The sequence below is a fragment of the Arachis duranensis genome, chromosome 1 (assembly GCF_000817695.3).
Source record: "Arachis duranensis cultivar V14167 chromosome 1, aradu.V14167.gnm2.J7QH, whole genome shotgun sequence".
Classification (NCBI taxonomy): domain Eukaryota; kingdom Viridiplantae; phylum Streptophyta; class Magnoliopsida; order Fabales; family Fabaceae; genus Arachis; species Arachis duranensis.
Genome location: NC_029772.3, coordinates 59,666,870 through 59,680,843, shown reverse-complemented (window position 1 = coordinate 59,680,843; position 13,974 = coordinate 59,666,870). Strand labels below are relative to the sequence as shown.

At 38.5% G+C, this 13,974-nt stretch overlaps 1 protein-coding gene and 1 non-coding gene across 2 annotated transcripts; one reads left to right on the top strand and one right to left on the bottom strand.

The window, feature by feature from the left end:
* Positions 1–4,753: 4,753 nt before the first annotated feature.
* Positions 4,754–4,861, top strand: LOC127742771 (small nucleolar RNA R71). Its single transcript, XR_008004179.1, has one exon. It is a non-coding gene; the product is annotated as a small nucleolar RNA R71 (small nucleolar RNA).
* Positions 4,862–10,677: 5,816 nt separating this feature from the next.
* On the bottom strand, positions 10,678–12,245 carry LOC107490576 (uncharacterized). The gene is made up of 3 exons (XM_016111353.1): positions 11,981–12,245; positions 11,559–11,763; positions 10,678–11,476 (listed from the first exon to the last, which is right to left on the bottom strand). Exons 1-3 carry the CDS (start codon positions 12,243–12,245, stop codon positions 10,678–10,680), a joined length of 1,269 nt encoding a protein of 422 aa, XP_015966839.1.
* Between the last annotated feature and the right edge of the window lie 1,729 nt (positions 12,246–13,974).

Sequence of the window (13,974 nt, the reverse complement as noted above, 5' to 3'; positions counted from 1 at the left end):
GGATGTAGCCATTGACAACGGTGATGCCCTACATACAGCTTGCCATGGAAAAGAGTAAGAAGGATTGAGTTAAAGCAGTGGGAAAGCAGGCGTTCTTGAGCCATACAGTATCTCCATTCGCTTGTCTGAAATTCTCACCAATGAATCTGCATAAGTATTCTTATCCCTTTTATTTATTTTATTTATCCAATTTAATTCCATTTGACTCTATGATTCCAATCACTAACTGAGATCTACAAGGTGACCATAGCTTGCTTCATACCAACAATCTCTGTGGGATCGACCCTTACTCGCGTAAGGTTTATTACTTGGACGACCCAGTACACTTGCTGGTTAGTTGAACGGAGTTGTGTCCACTCGTGCCAATTTCTAAATTCCATAATTTTACAATGAATGCAAATCAAAGAATAGTGATCACAATTTCGTCCACCAACGTTCATCACACAAGCACATGGTTAGGGAGAGCTTGATTTAGCTGCTTAGGCCAGGATTTTATTCCTTTGCGCCCTCTTATCCACTGATGCTCAAATCCTTGGATCCTCTTTACCCTGGCCTTTTGGTTTAAAGGGCTATTGGCTTTTTCTGCTTGCTTTTTCTTTTTCTTTTTCTTTCTTTTTTTTGCCTATTTTTTCACAAGCTTTGTATTTTTCACTGCTTTTTCTTGCTTCAAGAATCAATTTTATGATTTTTCAGATTGTTAATAACATTTCTCTTTTTTCATGATTCTTTCAAGAGATAACAATTTTAACATTCATAAACTTCACTATAAAAAATATGCATTGTTCAAGCATTCATTCAGAAAACAAAAAGTATTGCCACCACATCAAAATAATTAAACTAATTTCAAGATAGAATTCAAAATTTATGTACTTCTTGTTCTTTTGCAATTAGAGACATTTTTCATTTAAGAAAGGTGAAGGATTCATGGGATATTCATAGCTTCAAGGCATAGACACTAGACACTAATGATCATGTAATAAAGACACAAACATAGACAAAACATAAAGCATAAGGAACGAAAAACAGAAAAATAAGAACAAGAAAATTAAAGAATGGGTCCACCTTAGTGATGGCGGCTAGTTCTTCTTCTTGAAGATCTTATGGAGTGCTTGAGCTCCTCAATGTTTCTTCCTTGCCTTTGTTGCTCTTCCCTCATGGCTCTTTGGTCCTCTCTTATTTCATGGAGAATAATGGAGTCCTCTTGGTGCTCCACCTTTAGTTGCTCCATATTGGAACTCAAATCCCCTAAAGAGGTGTTGAGTTGTTTCCAATAGTTGTATGGAGGAAAATGCATCCCTTGAGGCATCTCAGGGATTTCTTGATGAGGGACTTCCTCATGCTCTTGTTGAGGTCTATGAGTGAGCTCTCTTGTTTGCTCCATCCTCTTTTTATTGATGGGCTTGTCCTCTTCAATGAGGATGTCTTCCTCTATGACAATTTTGGCTAAATTGCATAGGTGACAGATGAGATGAGGAAAGGCTAACCTTGCCAAAGTGGAGGGCTTGTCAGCCACCTTGTATAGTTCTAGAGGTATGCTCTCATGAACTTCTACTTCCTCTCTAATCATGATACTATGGATCATGATATCCCGATCCACAATTACTTTGGATCAGTTGCTAGTAGGAATGATAAAGCGTTGGATGAACTCCAACCATCCTCTAGCCACAGGCTTAAGGTTTGGCCTTCTTAGTTGAACCGGCTTGCCTTTCGAATCTCTCTTCCATTGAGCTCCTTCCACACAGATGTCCTTGAGGACTTGGTCCAACCTTTGATCAAAGTTGACTCTTCTAGTGAAAGGATGAGAATCTCCTCTCATGATTGGCAAGTTGAATGCCAAGCTCACATTTTCCGGACTGAAATCTAAGTATTTCCAGCGAACCATTGTGAGCCAATTCTTCGGGTCCGGGTTCATACTTTGATCATGGTTCTTAGTGATCCATGCATTAGCATAGAACTCTTGAACCATTAAGATTCCGACTTATTGAATGGGATTAGTGAGAACTTCCCATCCTCTTCTCCTAATCTCATGTTGGATCTTCGGATATTCACTCCTTTTGAGCTTGAAGGGGACCTCGGGGATCACCTTTTTTCTTAGCCACAACTTCATAGAAGTGGTATTGATGGGCTTTTGAGATGAATCTTTCCATCTCCCATGACTCGGAGATGGAAGCAATTGCCTTCCCTTTCCTCTTTCTTGAGATTTCTCCGGCCTTAGATGCCATTAATGGTTATAGAAAATTAAAAAGCAAGGCTTTTTCCCATACCAAACTTAAGAGGTTTGCTCGTCCTCGAGAAAAAGAAGAAAGAAGAGAGTAGAAGAAGAATAGAAGTGGGAGATGGAGGCATGAGAGGGTTTCGGCCAAGGGAAAAGAAGTATTTGTGATGTGTGAAAGTGGAGGAACAGGTGGGGGTATATATAGGGTAAGAGGAGGGGTGGGTCCGTGTGAAGTTGGGTGGGTTTGGGAGGGAAATGGTTTGAATTTGAATGGTGAGGAAGGTGGGGTTTTATGATGGATTTTTAGGAATTGGGGGATGGATGTGAGTGGTGAAGAGAATATGGGGAAGAGGGTAAGATTTGATAGGTGAGTGGTGTTTTGGGTAGAGTGTTACAGAGAGATGTGAAGAGGAGAGAGAGTGAGGTAGGGTAGGTAGGGATCCTGTGGGGTCCACAAATCCTGAGGTGTCAAGGATTTTTCATCCCTGCACCCCCTTGGTGTTAAACGCCGTCTGTGTGCCATTCTTGGCGTTTAAACGCCAGGCTGCTGCCCTTTTTTGGTGTTAAACGCCAGTCTGCCTGCCAGTTCTGGCTTTTAACGCCCAGAATGGTGCCAGGCTGGGCGTTTAAACGCCCATTATTCTACCCTTACTGGCGTTTAAATGCCAGTTTCCCTGCCAGTTCTGGCGTTTGAACGCCAGTAAGCTCGTCCTCTAGGGTGTGCTATTTTTGATGCTGTTTTTTATTTTGCTTTAATTTTTGCAGTTGCTTTTGTGACTCTACATGATCATATCCTAAAGAAAACATAAACTAACATAGATAAATAAATAAAATTGGGTTGCCTCCCAATAAGCGCTTCTTTATTGTCAATAGCTTGACAGTGAGCTCTTTTCAGAGCTTCACAATTGTTCAGAGCATGGTTGTGGCCTCCCAACACAAAACTTAGAGTTTGAGTGTGGGGGCTCTGCTTGACTCTGTATGGAGAGAATTGGATGAAGCCTTTCATGCTTCTTCTCCATGTTTACAGAGGAAGATCATTGAGCCTTAAACAAAAGGTAGTCCTCATTCAACTGAAGGACTAACTCTCCTCTGTCCAGATCAATTACAGCCTTTGATGTGGCTAGGAAGGGTCTTCCAAGGATGATAGATTCATCCTCATCCTTTACAGTGTCTAGGATTATGAAGTCAGCAGGGTTGTAAAGGTCTTCAGCCTTCACTAAGACATCCTCTACAAGTCCATAAGCCTTTTTCATCGATTTGTCTGTCATCTCTAGTGAGATTCTTGCAGCTTATACCTCAAAGATCCCCAGTTTCTCCATTACAGAGAGTGTCATGAGGTTGATACCTGACCCCAGGTCACACAGAGCCTTTTCAAAGGTCATGGTGCGTATGGTGCAAGGTATTAAGAACTTTCCAGGATCCGGTTTCTTTTGAGGCAATGTCTGCTGAATCCATGTATTCAGTTCATTGATGAGCAATGGATGTTCATCCTCCCAAGTCTCATTACCAAATAACTTGGCATTCAGCTTCATGATTGCTCCCAAATACTTAGCAACTTGCTCTTCAACAATGTCTTCACCGTCTTCAGAGGAAAAATATTCACCAGAGCTCATGAATGGCAACAGTAAGTTAAGTGGAATCTCTATGGTCTCTATATGAGCCTTAGATTCATTTGGTTCCTCAATAGGGAACTCCTTATTGGTCAGTGGACGTCCCTTGAGGTCTTCCTCATTGGGAATCACTGCCTTTTGACCCTCTCCAGGTTCGGCCACTTTGGATGTGGTTATGGCCTTGCACTCTCTTTTGGGATTCTCTTCTGTATTGCTTGGGAGAGTACTAGGAGGAGTTTTAGTAACTCTTTTACTCAGCTGATCCACTTGTGCCTCCAAATTTCTGATGGAGGACCTAGTTTCATTCATGAAACTGAGAGTGGTTTTAGAAAGATCAGAGACTATGTTTCCTAAGCCAGAGAGGCTCTGCTCAGAATTCTCTATCTGTTGCTAAGAAGATGATGAAAAAGGCTTGCTATTGCCAAACTTATTTCTCCCACCATTATTGTTGTTGAAGCCTTGTTGAGGCTTCTATTGATCCTTCCATGGGAAATTTGGATGATTCCTCCATGAAGAATTATAGGTGTTTCCATAGGATTCTCCCATGTAATTCACCTCTTCCATTGTATGATTCTCAGGGTCATAAGCTTCTCCTTCAGAGGAGGCTTCTTTAGCACTGCCGGATGCAGCTTGCAATCCAGTCAGATTCTGAGAAATCATATTGACTTGCTAGAGTCAATATTTTGTTCTGAGCCAATATGGCATTCAGAGTATCAATCTCAAGAACTCCTTTCTTCTGAGTCATCCCATTATTCATAGGATTTCTTTCAAAAGTGTGCATGAACTGGTTATTTGCAACCATCTCAATGAGTTCCTGGGCTTCTACAGGGGTTTTCAGATAAAGAGATCCACCAGCAAAATGGTCCAATGACATCTTAAACAATTCAGATAGACCATCATAGAATATGCATGTGATGCTCCATTTTGGAAGCATGTCAGAAGGACACCTTTTGGTTAATTGCTTGTATCTTTCCCAAGCTTCATAGAGGGATTCACCTTTCTTCTGTTTGAAGGTTTGGACTTTCACTCTAAGCTTGCTCATCTTTTGAGGTGAAAAAAATTTGGTCAAGAAAGCATTGACCAACTTGTCCCAAGAGTTCAGGCTTTCTCTAGGTTGTGAGTCCAACCATGTTCTAGCTTTGTCTCTTACAGCAAAGGAGAAAAGCATAACTCTGTAGACCTTGGGATTAACCCCATTGGTCTTAACAGTATCACAGATTTGTAAGAATTCAGCTAAGAACTGATGAGGATCTTCCGATGGAAGTCTATGAAACTTGCAATTCTGCTGCATTAGAGAAACTAATTGAGGCTTAAGCTCAAAGTTGTTTGCTCCAATGGCATGAATTGAGATGCTTCTTCCATAGAAATTGGAAGTTGGTGCAGTATAATCACCAAGCATCTTCCTTGCATCTCTAGCATTGTTTTTCGATTCGGCTGCCATGTCTGCTTCTTTTTTAAAATTCTCTGTAAGGACCTCTCCGGAGTGTTGTGCTTTAGCTTCTCTTAGCTTCTTCTTCAGAGTCCTTTCAGGTTCAGGATCAGCTTTAACAAGAATGTTTTTATCTCTGTTTCTGCTCATATGAAAAAGAAGAGAACAAAAGGGAGTAGTGGAATCTTCTATGTCACAGTATAGAGACTCCTTGATGTGTCAGAGGAAAAGTAATAGAAGAATGAGAAGAGAGAGGAGGTGAGTTTGAAAATTTTTTAGATGAGTGGAGGAGGAATGCTAGCAATTAAATAAAATAAATAGAAAGAGATGAGAGAGAAAGAGTTTTTGAAAATTTTAAAAGAAATAACATAAAATTAGAATTTAAAACAATTAGTGGAAAAATGGTTAGGTGGTTTTGAAAAAGATAAGAAATAGTGATTAGTTGAAAAAGATTTGAAAATAATTTTGAAAAGATAAGAAGTTAGAAAAAAGATTTTGAAATCAAAATTTAAAAAGATATGATTGAAAAAGATATGATTTTAAAAAGATATGATTGAAAATATATGATAGAAGAAAATTTGATTTTTAAAAAGATATGATTGAAAAGATATGGTTGAAAAAGATTTGATTTTTAAAATTGATGACTTGACTAACAAGAAACTAAAAGATATGATTCTAGAATTCAAAGATTGAACCTTTCTTAACAAGAAAGTAACAAACTTGAAATTTTTTAATCAAAACATTAATTGTTAGCAAGGATTTTTGAAAATATGGAAAGATAAGATTTTAAAATTATGGTTTAAAATATGAAAATTTGAAAAAATTTGAATTTGAAATGAAATTACCTCCCTTGTGTCATCCTGGCGTTTAAACGCCTAGGATGCTATCCATTCTGGCATTTAAAGCCCAGATTGCTACCTCTTTGGGCATTTAACGCCCAGCCAGATACCCTGGCTAGCGTTAAACGCCAGAATTCCTTCCTTACTAGGCGTTTTTTGAAATGCCCAGCTTTTTCTCTATGATTCCTCTGCTGTATGTTCTGAATCTTCATTTCTCTGTATTATTTAATTGAAAAGAGATATTTTTATTTTTGAATTTTTAATGAAGAGAGAGAAAAATAACAAAATGAAATAAAACATAAAAATGCAAGATCAAAACAAGTAATGCATGCAAGGACACTTTGAATGTCAAAATGAACACCAAGAAAATATTTTTGAAAATTTTTAAGAAAAGAAAGATATGAAAGACACCAAACTTAGAAATTTTTAATGTTTAGACACTATGGATTTGAAAATGCATATGAAAAACAGGAAAAGACACAAAACAGGAGAATTTAAAGATCAGAACAAGGAAAATCATCAAGAACAACTTGAAGATTAATGAAGAACACAATGCATGAATTTTTTTGAAAACTTGAGAAAATTTGAAAACATGCAATTGACACCAAACTTATAATTTGACACTAGACTTAAACAAGAAACAAATTTTTTTTTTGTTTTTTTATGATTTTATTAAATGTTTTTTGTATTTTTCGAAAATAAAAATAAAATTACCCAATCTAAGCAACAAGATGAACCGACAGTTGTCCAAACTCAAACAATCCCCGGCAACGGCGCCAAAAACTTGGTATACGAAATTGTGATCACACTTTTTACAACTCCGCACAACTAACCAGCAAGTGCACTAGGTCATCCAAGTAATACCTTACGTGAGTAAGTTTTGATCCCAAGGAGATTGACAGCTTGAAGCAAGTTATGGTCATCTTGTAAATCTCAGTCAGGCGGATTCAAATGGTTATGAGGTTTTGATAACTAAAAGATAAATATAGCGGAAAATAAGATAGGGATACTTATGTAATTCATTTGTGGTAATTTCAGATAAGCGTTTGGAGATGCTTTGTTGCTCCTGAACCTTTGCTTTCCTATTGTCTTCATCCAATCATGTGTGCTCCCTTCCATAGCAAGTTGTAGGATCCTCTTAGTGAAAATGGTCCTTTACGGTTTCTGTACGGCTAATCAACTGTCGGATTTCTCGTCTCGGATGAAAAATACCAGGTACAGCTACCGCATGGCTAATCATCTGTCAGTTCTCATTAGCGTCGGAATAAGATCCATTGATCCTTTTGCACACTGTCACTGCGCCCAACATTTGCAAGTTTGAAGCTCTTCACAGTCATCCTTTCCCAAATCCTACTCGGAATACCACATACAAGGTTTAGACTTTCCGGATCTCAGGAATGATGTCTATTGTTCTAGCCTATACCACGAAGATCTTAATCTCAGATTCAGATGCTCTGTTGTCAGGAGAGACGATGTGAATCATTGATTACAGACCCAAGAGAATATACTCCGACTGTCGTCCAATGACTACGTTGAACATCATGAAGACCGCTTTGTGGTTGACAGGCACGCGGATCTTGGCTAAGCGAGTACTGAAGATAGAGGGTGATTGTCACGGATCACCCCTTTAGTCTGACTAATTGAATGAAAAACCATAGTACTTGCATTAATTCATAAGGAACAGCAGAGCTCCTCACCTTAATCTATGAGGTGTAGAAACTCCACCGTTGAAAATACATAAGAACAAAGGGTCTAGGCATGGCCGATTGGTCTGCCTCCAAAAATGGTTCGAAGAACTCCCCAAAAGGTCCAAGACTTCGAATACAATAGTAAAAAGTGCTATTTATACTAAACTAGTAAACTAGGTTTACAGAAAATGAGTAGATAGTGTAGAAATCTACTTCCGAAGCCAACTTGGTGTGTGTTTGGGCTGAGCCTTGAAGCTTTCACTGCATAGGCCATCCTTGGAGTTTAACTCCAGCTTTAGTGCCAGTTCCGGTGTTTTACGCTAGAAAATCATCTCTAGTGGGCGTTTGGACGCCAGTTTGGGCCATCAAATCTCAGGCAAAGTATGAACTATTATACATTGCTGGAAAGCCGAAGATGTCTACTTTCCAACGCAATTGATAGAACGCCAATTGGCTCTCTGTAGCTCCAGAAACTCCACTTCGAGTGCAGGCGAGGCAGAATCCATCAGCATCTACAGTCCTTTCTCAGTCTTTGAATCAGATTTTTGCTCAATGTAAATCATGTTGCTTGTATGCGAAGTTTGTATTTGTAGGTTTTGATGAATGACAAACCAACAAACGACATGAAAGACAAACCAACAAACAACTTGAATGAACAAGCATGTTGAAAGATCAACCAACATTCAACGTTGAGGAATGAAGAGTTGAAAGCAACACAACAACAACAAGAAACTCAAGTCCACAACATTTGAAGACAAGTATAGTGTCTTAGGACTTAGGTAACTTCTTGTTAAGAACCAATTGCTAAATCTCTCAACACACACTCACAAAATGTTTTGATTATCATATCATATGCACATCTTGCAATTCGATGCTAGCCAAATGGTTTAAAACTTGTTTTCAAAGGTACAAAAGCATAGGAATTGACTCCAACAAGTTTGAGATCAATCCTAAGTATTTTGAAGTGATTTTAAGCCATTCTTTAAGGTTTGCATCGATGCAAAGCATGCAACGACTTGTTGCATCGATGCAAATATTTGAGAGAGCAATATCAATTGGTTCAGTAGTGCTAAACTTGTAATCATACACTCTTCTAGAGAGTACTCATTTCATCTCAATAATTCTTTGAGAATTGTTTTCTTGTATACTTTGTAAATTGGAGTGTGATCTCCAAGGTTGAGTCAAGAGTAGTCGGTGAGGATACCAAAGAGGTATACTAAGTACTCAAGGCAAATCTTAGAGAAGGTATCTCTAAGTGGAGTGGGTTAGTATACGAGTGGTGATCATATACCGTGAGGTGTTAGAAACTAAGGACTCGGATTGTAAAAGGTTTTGCGCGAGCACCTTGAAGCTTGGCAATAGTGGAACTTCTCAATTGCGATTGAGAAAGAAAGTGGACGTAGGACAAGGATTGTGCCGAACCACTCTAAATAGCGTTTGCATCTCTCCAAACTCATCTCTTCAATATTATTGTCTTTTACCTTTGAGCAAATAAATTGTGATCGAAAAGTAGCTTCGTAAGTACTTAAGGAGTAGCTTAAGTCCGATTGGTGAAAAGCTTGATCAATTTATTTGAGTTGGTGTCTATTGGAAAGTAAAAGCTCCTTATAAATGCTTAGCAATTGAGTTAAGCTCTTGGAAAAATACTAGTACAATAACACTTTTGTATATTTTCTTTAACTTTCGCAAAAAGATTCATTGTTGTTGCAATACTCAATTCACCCCCCCTCTTGAGTAATTGTGCATAGGTTCTACACTCAAGTCCCTCAATTTCAGCCAGAAAATACCTGAAATCACAGAAAAATACACAAACTCATAGTAAAGTCCAGAAATGTGATTTTTGCATAAAAAATAATAAAAATATACTAAAAAGTGACTGAAACATACTAGAAACTACCTAAAAACAATGCCAAAAAGTGTATAAATTATCCGCTCATCAGTTGCACAAGAGTGCCCAGCCTCTGTTGTTGATCTCTCTATTGATCTCTATGTGTTCATTCCTCCATAATTGGAAACCTACCTCCGGAATGATTTGCCTCTCACTCACCCACCCATAGAATTGGTTTTGGTTGAATGATGAGAGAAACTTGTACTCGTTAAAGCTTGATGATCCGGAGCTAGTTTCCTTGGTCTTTATTTTCTTTGATGAGGAGGCACTTGGTGGTGCCATTGAGGTGAGAAAAGAGGGTTTGAAAGTTTGATGAATGGTTAAAGAAAGAAGTAAATAAGGAGAGCAAAGCAAAGGTTTCCTCCACACCAAACTTAGGACTTGATTGTCCCAATCAAGAGAATAAGAATGAAGAGAGAAATAAAGACAGAAAAACAAGAAGTGTAGAAGAGTATTTTTGTTGTGAGGGGTGAGGTTTGTAGTGTGGGAAAAAGTGGAAAGGTGGGTGGGTTTTATAGTGGTGAAAAGAGGAATCTGGAAGGTGGAAAGTGAAAAGAATTGAATGTTTTCCCACTTGGGAGTGGCGCCTAGCGTGGAAAGAGGCGCCAACCCTTATCCCTTTAGTTTTCTTCAGGTGTTTGAGTTCCAAAGTGTAAGTACACTTTGACTCCTTGACTTAATGAGCTATCAATGTCATGTGGGCCCCACCTCTTTCCTGAAAATACAATTCGAAACCCCCATCAATAATCACAAAAAAATTGCTTCATATTCCTCTAATTAAAAGGCATTGTAGCCTCTGACTTTCTTATGGTGGTGGCCACACCAAACTTAATTTTTGGGCTTACTTCCAGGATTAATTCATTTGTTTTGATGTAAGCTCAAATTAAGTGGGTTAGTGGCCACACCAAACTTAGCTTTTTAGCTAATTCCTCAGCCCAATTAATCAACCTCAATTGGTGTAACATGTAACCCTGCACTTCCAGAAAACTAGAAACAAATCAAAGACTATCAACTAATTAACCCTGTTGCTACCTTGTGCTTGACACCATATTTTAGGAGGAGTGTCTCAAGTTGCTTGTTGCAAAAATGAGTTTTCCCATCACTTATAAGGGCTTTTGGAACTCCAAACTGGCTGAATATGTTCTTCCTCAAGAAGTTGATCACCACTTTGTTATCATTTATTGATGTAGCTATGGCCTCTTCCCACTTTGACACATAATCCACAGCCACCAATATGTAGTTGTTTGAGTATGAGGGTGGGAATGGTCCCATAAAATCAATCCCCCAAACATAAAAAAACTCCAACTCCATGATGAATCTCTGTGGCATTTCATTTTTCTTGGGTAGGTTACCAGCTCTTTGATATTCATTGCACCTTGTTACAAACTCTTTTGCATCCTTGAATATTGTTGGCCAATAGAACCCACACTGCAGCACCTTGGCTACAGTTCTTTCTCCACTAAAATGTCCTCCATATGTGGATCCATGGTAATGCCAAAGGACCTCTTGTCCTTCCTCATGGGAGATGCATCTTCTCAAGATCCCATCAGCACACCTTTTAAACAAATAAGGCTCATCCCAAATATAGTGTTTAGCATCATTGATTAGCATTCTCCTCATGTGTTTGTTGATGTTGGTGGGTAGCTCTCCAATAGCCTTGAAATTGGCTATATCTGCAAACCAAGGAGTTTCTTGGATCATTATCAACTGCTCATCAGGAAAACTCTCATTCACTACAAGGTGGTGTGCTTCATCTTCTTCTTGTGGGATTCTTGTCATCCACCTTGTTCTCTGCTCCACTTCTATCCTTAATCTCAATATTAAACTCTTAGAGTAGCAAGATCCACCTTATTAATCTAGGCTTGGATTCTTGCTTGGTTAGTAAATACTTGAGAGCTGCATGGTCAGTGAACACAATGACTTTAGAACCAATGAGATGTGATCTAAACTTATCAAATGCAAAGACTATAGCAAGGAGTTCCTTCTCTGTAGTGGTGTAGTTCCTTTGATTTTCATTAATAACTTTGCTAGCATAGTATATGACATGCACTAGCTTATCTCTCCTCTGTCCTAAAACAGCACTAACAGTAAAATCTGATGCATCATACATCAATTCAAAAGATGAATTCCAGCTAGGTGGTGCTATAATAGGTGCAGAGGAAAGTCTGTTTTTAAGCTCATCAAAGGCTTGCATGTATTCTCTATCAAAGATAAAAGATACATTAGAGATAAGCAAGTTACTTAGAAGTTTGGCAATCTTTGAAAATTCTCTAATAAACCTTCTATAAAACCCAGCATGCCCCCAAGAAACTTCTAATTGCTTTGACATTGCAAGGTGGAGGTAATCTCTTAATCATTTCCACCTTAGCTTTGTCCACCTCTATGCCTCTTTTGGAGATCTTGTGACCAAGAACCACCCCTTCAGTGACCATGAAATGGCACTTTTCCCAGTTTAGAACGAGGTTGATTTCTTGATATCTCCTTAGCACCAAAGCAAGGTGGTGCAAGCACTTAGAAAATGAATCACCAAATACAGAAAAGTCATCCATAAACACATCAATAAACCTTTCAATCATGTCAGAGAATATGGAGAGCATGCACCTTTGGAATGTGGCAGGTGCATTGCACAATCCAAAGGGCATTCTCCTATATGCAAAGACACCATAAGGACAAGTAAAGGAAGTCTTCTCTTGGTCTTTGGGGTCTACTACAATTTGATTGTAGCCTGAGTATCCATCCAAGAAACAGTAGTATTCATGTCCGGTAAGTCTCTCTAGTATTTGATCCATGAAAGGCAGAGGAAAATGATCCTTTCTTATGGCCTCATTGAGCTTCCTATAATCTATGCACATGCGCCACCCAGTCACTATTCTTGTTGGTATCAACTCATCTCTTTCATTTGGCACAATAGTGACTCCTCCCTTCTTAGGAACCACTTGAACAGGTCTAACCCAAGGGCTGTCTGAGATTGGGTAGATCACCCCTGCTTGCCACAACTTCAACACCTCTTTTTGTGCATACACATTGAAGGACTAATCCCTTTTAGATCTAAAAGTGTCCATCCTATGGCATCCTTGTATTGCTTCAGCAAATGGATAAGTTCTTCTTCTTATTTCTCACTCAAGCTTGAATTGATGATTAATGCGTATGTGTTGTTGTCACCCAAGTAAGCATACTTCAAGTTTGGAGGTAGGGCTTTCAACTTTAGTTTTGGTGCCTCCACTTCCTTGTTGCTTGTCTTGTCCAACATGCTTGATTCTTCTATGATTTCTTGCGGTAGTTCACCACATGATGCCTATTGCTCTAGCTCCATAGCTTCTTCACATTGTTCTTCTTCTAGGACTCCTTAGACTAGCTTCTCCATTGTGTCCACCATCATACATTCACCAATGAACTCCTTTGGGTAGCTCATTGCCTTGAAGACATTGAATACCATTTTTTCTTCATGGAATCTCAAGACTAACTATCCTTTTTGTACATCAATTATAGCTCTAGCAGTAGCTAAGAATAGTCTTCCTAAGATAATTAATATGTTAGCCTCTTCCTCCATATCAAACACAACAAAGTCAGCTGGGAAGATAAACTCTCCCACTTTCATCAACAAATCTTCCACCACACCATGGGGAAATTTGAATGTCCTATCAGTTAATTGAAGAGCCATTCTTGTTGGTTTGGCCTATTCAATTCTCATTCTTTTTATCATGGCCAAGGACATGAGGTTGATGCTAGCTCCCAGATCACATAATGCCTTCTCAATGCTTATATCTCTTGTGATGTAGAAAATTTGGAAGCTCCTGATGGGCGAAAAATTGAATTCTGTACAAATTAACCGGCAAATATACTGGGTCGTATCAAGTAGTAAAACTCACAAGAGTGAGGTCGATCTCATAAGGATTGATGGATCAAGAAATTTTAGTTGGGTGATAACTTTAGTCAAGCTGACAGTTGAAGATTTGGATAAAATTGACTTGACAGAATGTAAATTGCAAGAAATGAAAGTGCTGAAAGTAAATTGGCAGAAACTTAAATGGCAAGAAAAGTAAATTGCTGAAACTTAAAGAGCAAGGAACTAAAAGAGCTAAAACTTAAATTGCAAGAAATATAAATAATTGAATCTTAGAGTGCAAGAAAGTAAAATTGCAGAATCTAAATTGCAAAGAAACTTAAATTGCATGAATTATAAAGGGAATTGGGTGCAGGGGATCAAAACAACAGTAAACAATTTCAGATTAAAGTAAACTCAGAGTGATCTAAATTGAAGAAATTCAAAGGAAATAATTCATCAGGGATTGGAGATATCATAAC

What these genes read in the sequence shown, in the direction of transcription:
- LOC107490576 (XM_016111353.1), bottom strand. Translation starts at nt 12,245, where the DNA reads ATGATTGAAAGGTTTATTGATGTGTTTATGGATGACTTTTCTGTATTT. An exon ending in CAATGTCAAAGCAATTAGAA is followed by an intron (nt 11,764 to 11,980) that starts GTTTCTTGGGGG and finishes ATGATGCATCAG; the next exon opens with ATTTTACTGTTAGTGCTGTT. An exon ending in ACTGACCATGCAGCTCTCAA is followed by an intron (nt 11,477 to 11,558) that starts GTATTTACTAAC and finishes ATTGAGATTAAG; the next exon opens with GATAGAAGTGGAGCAGAGAA.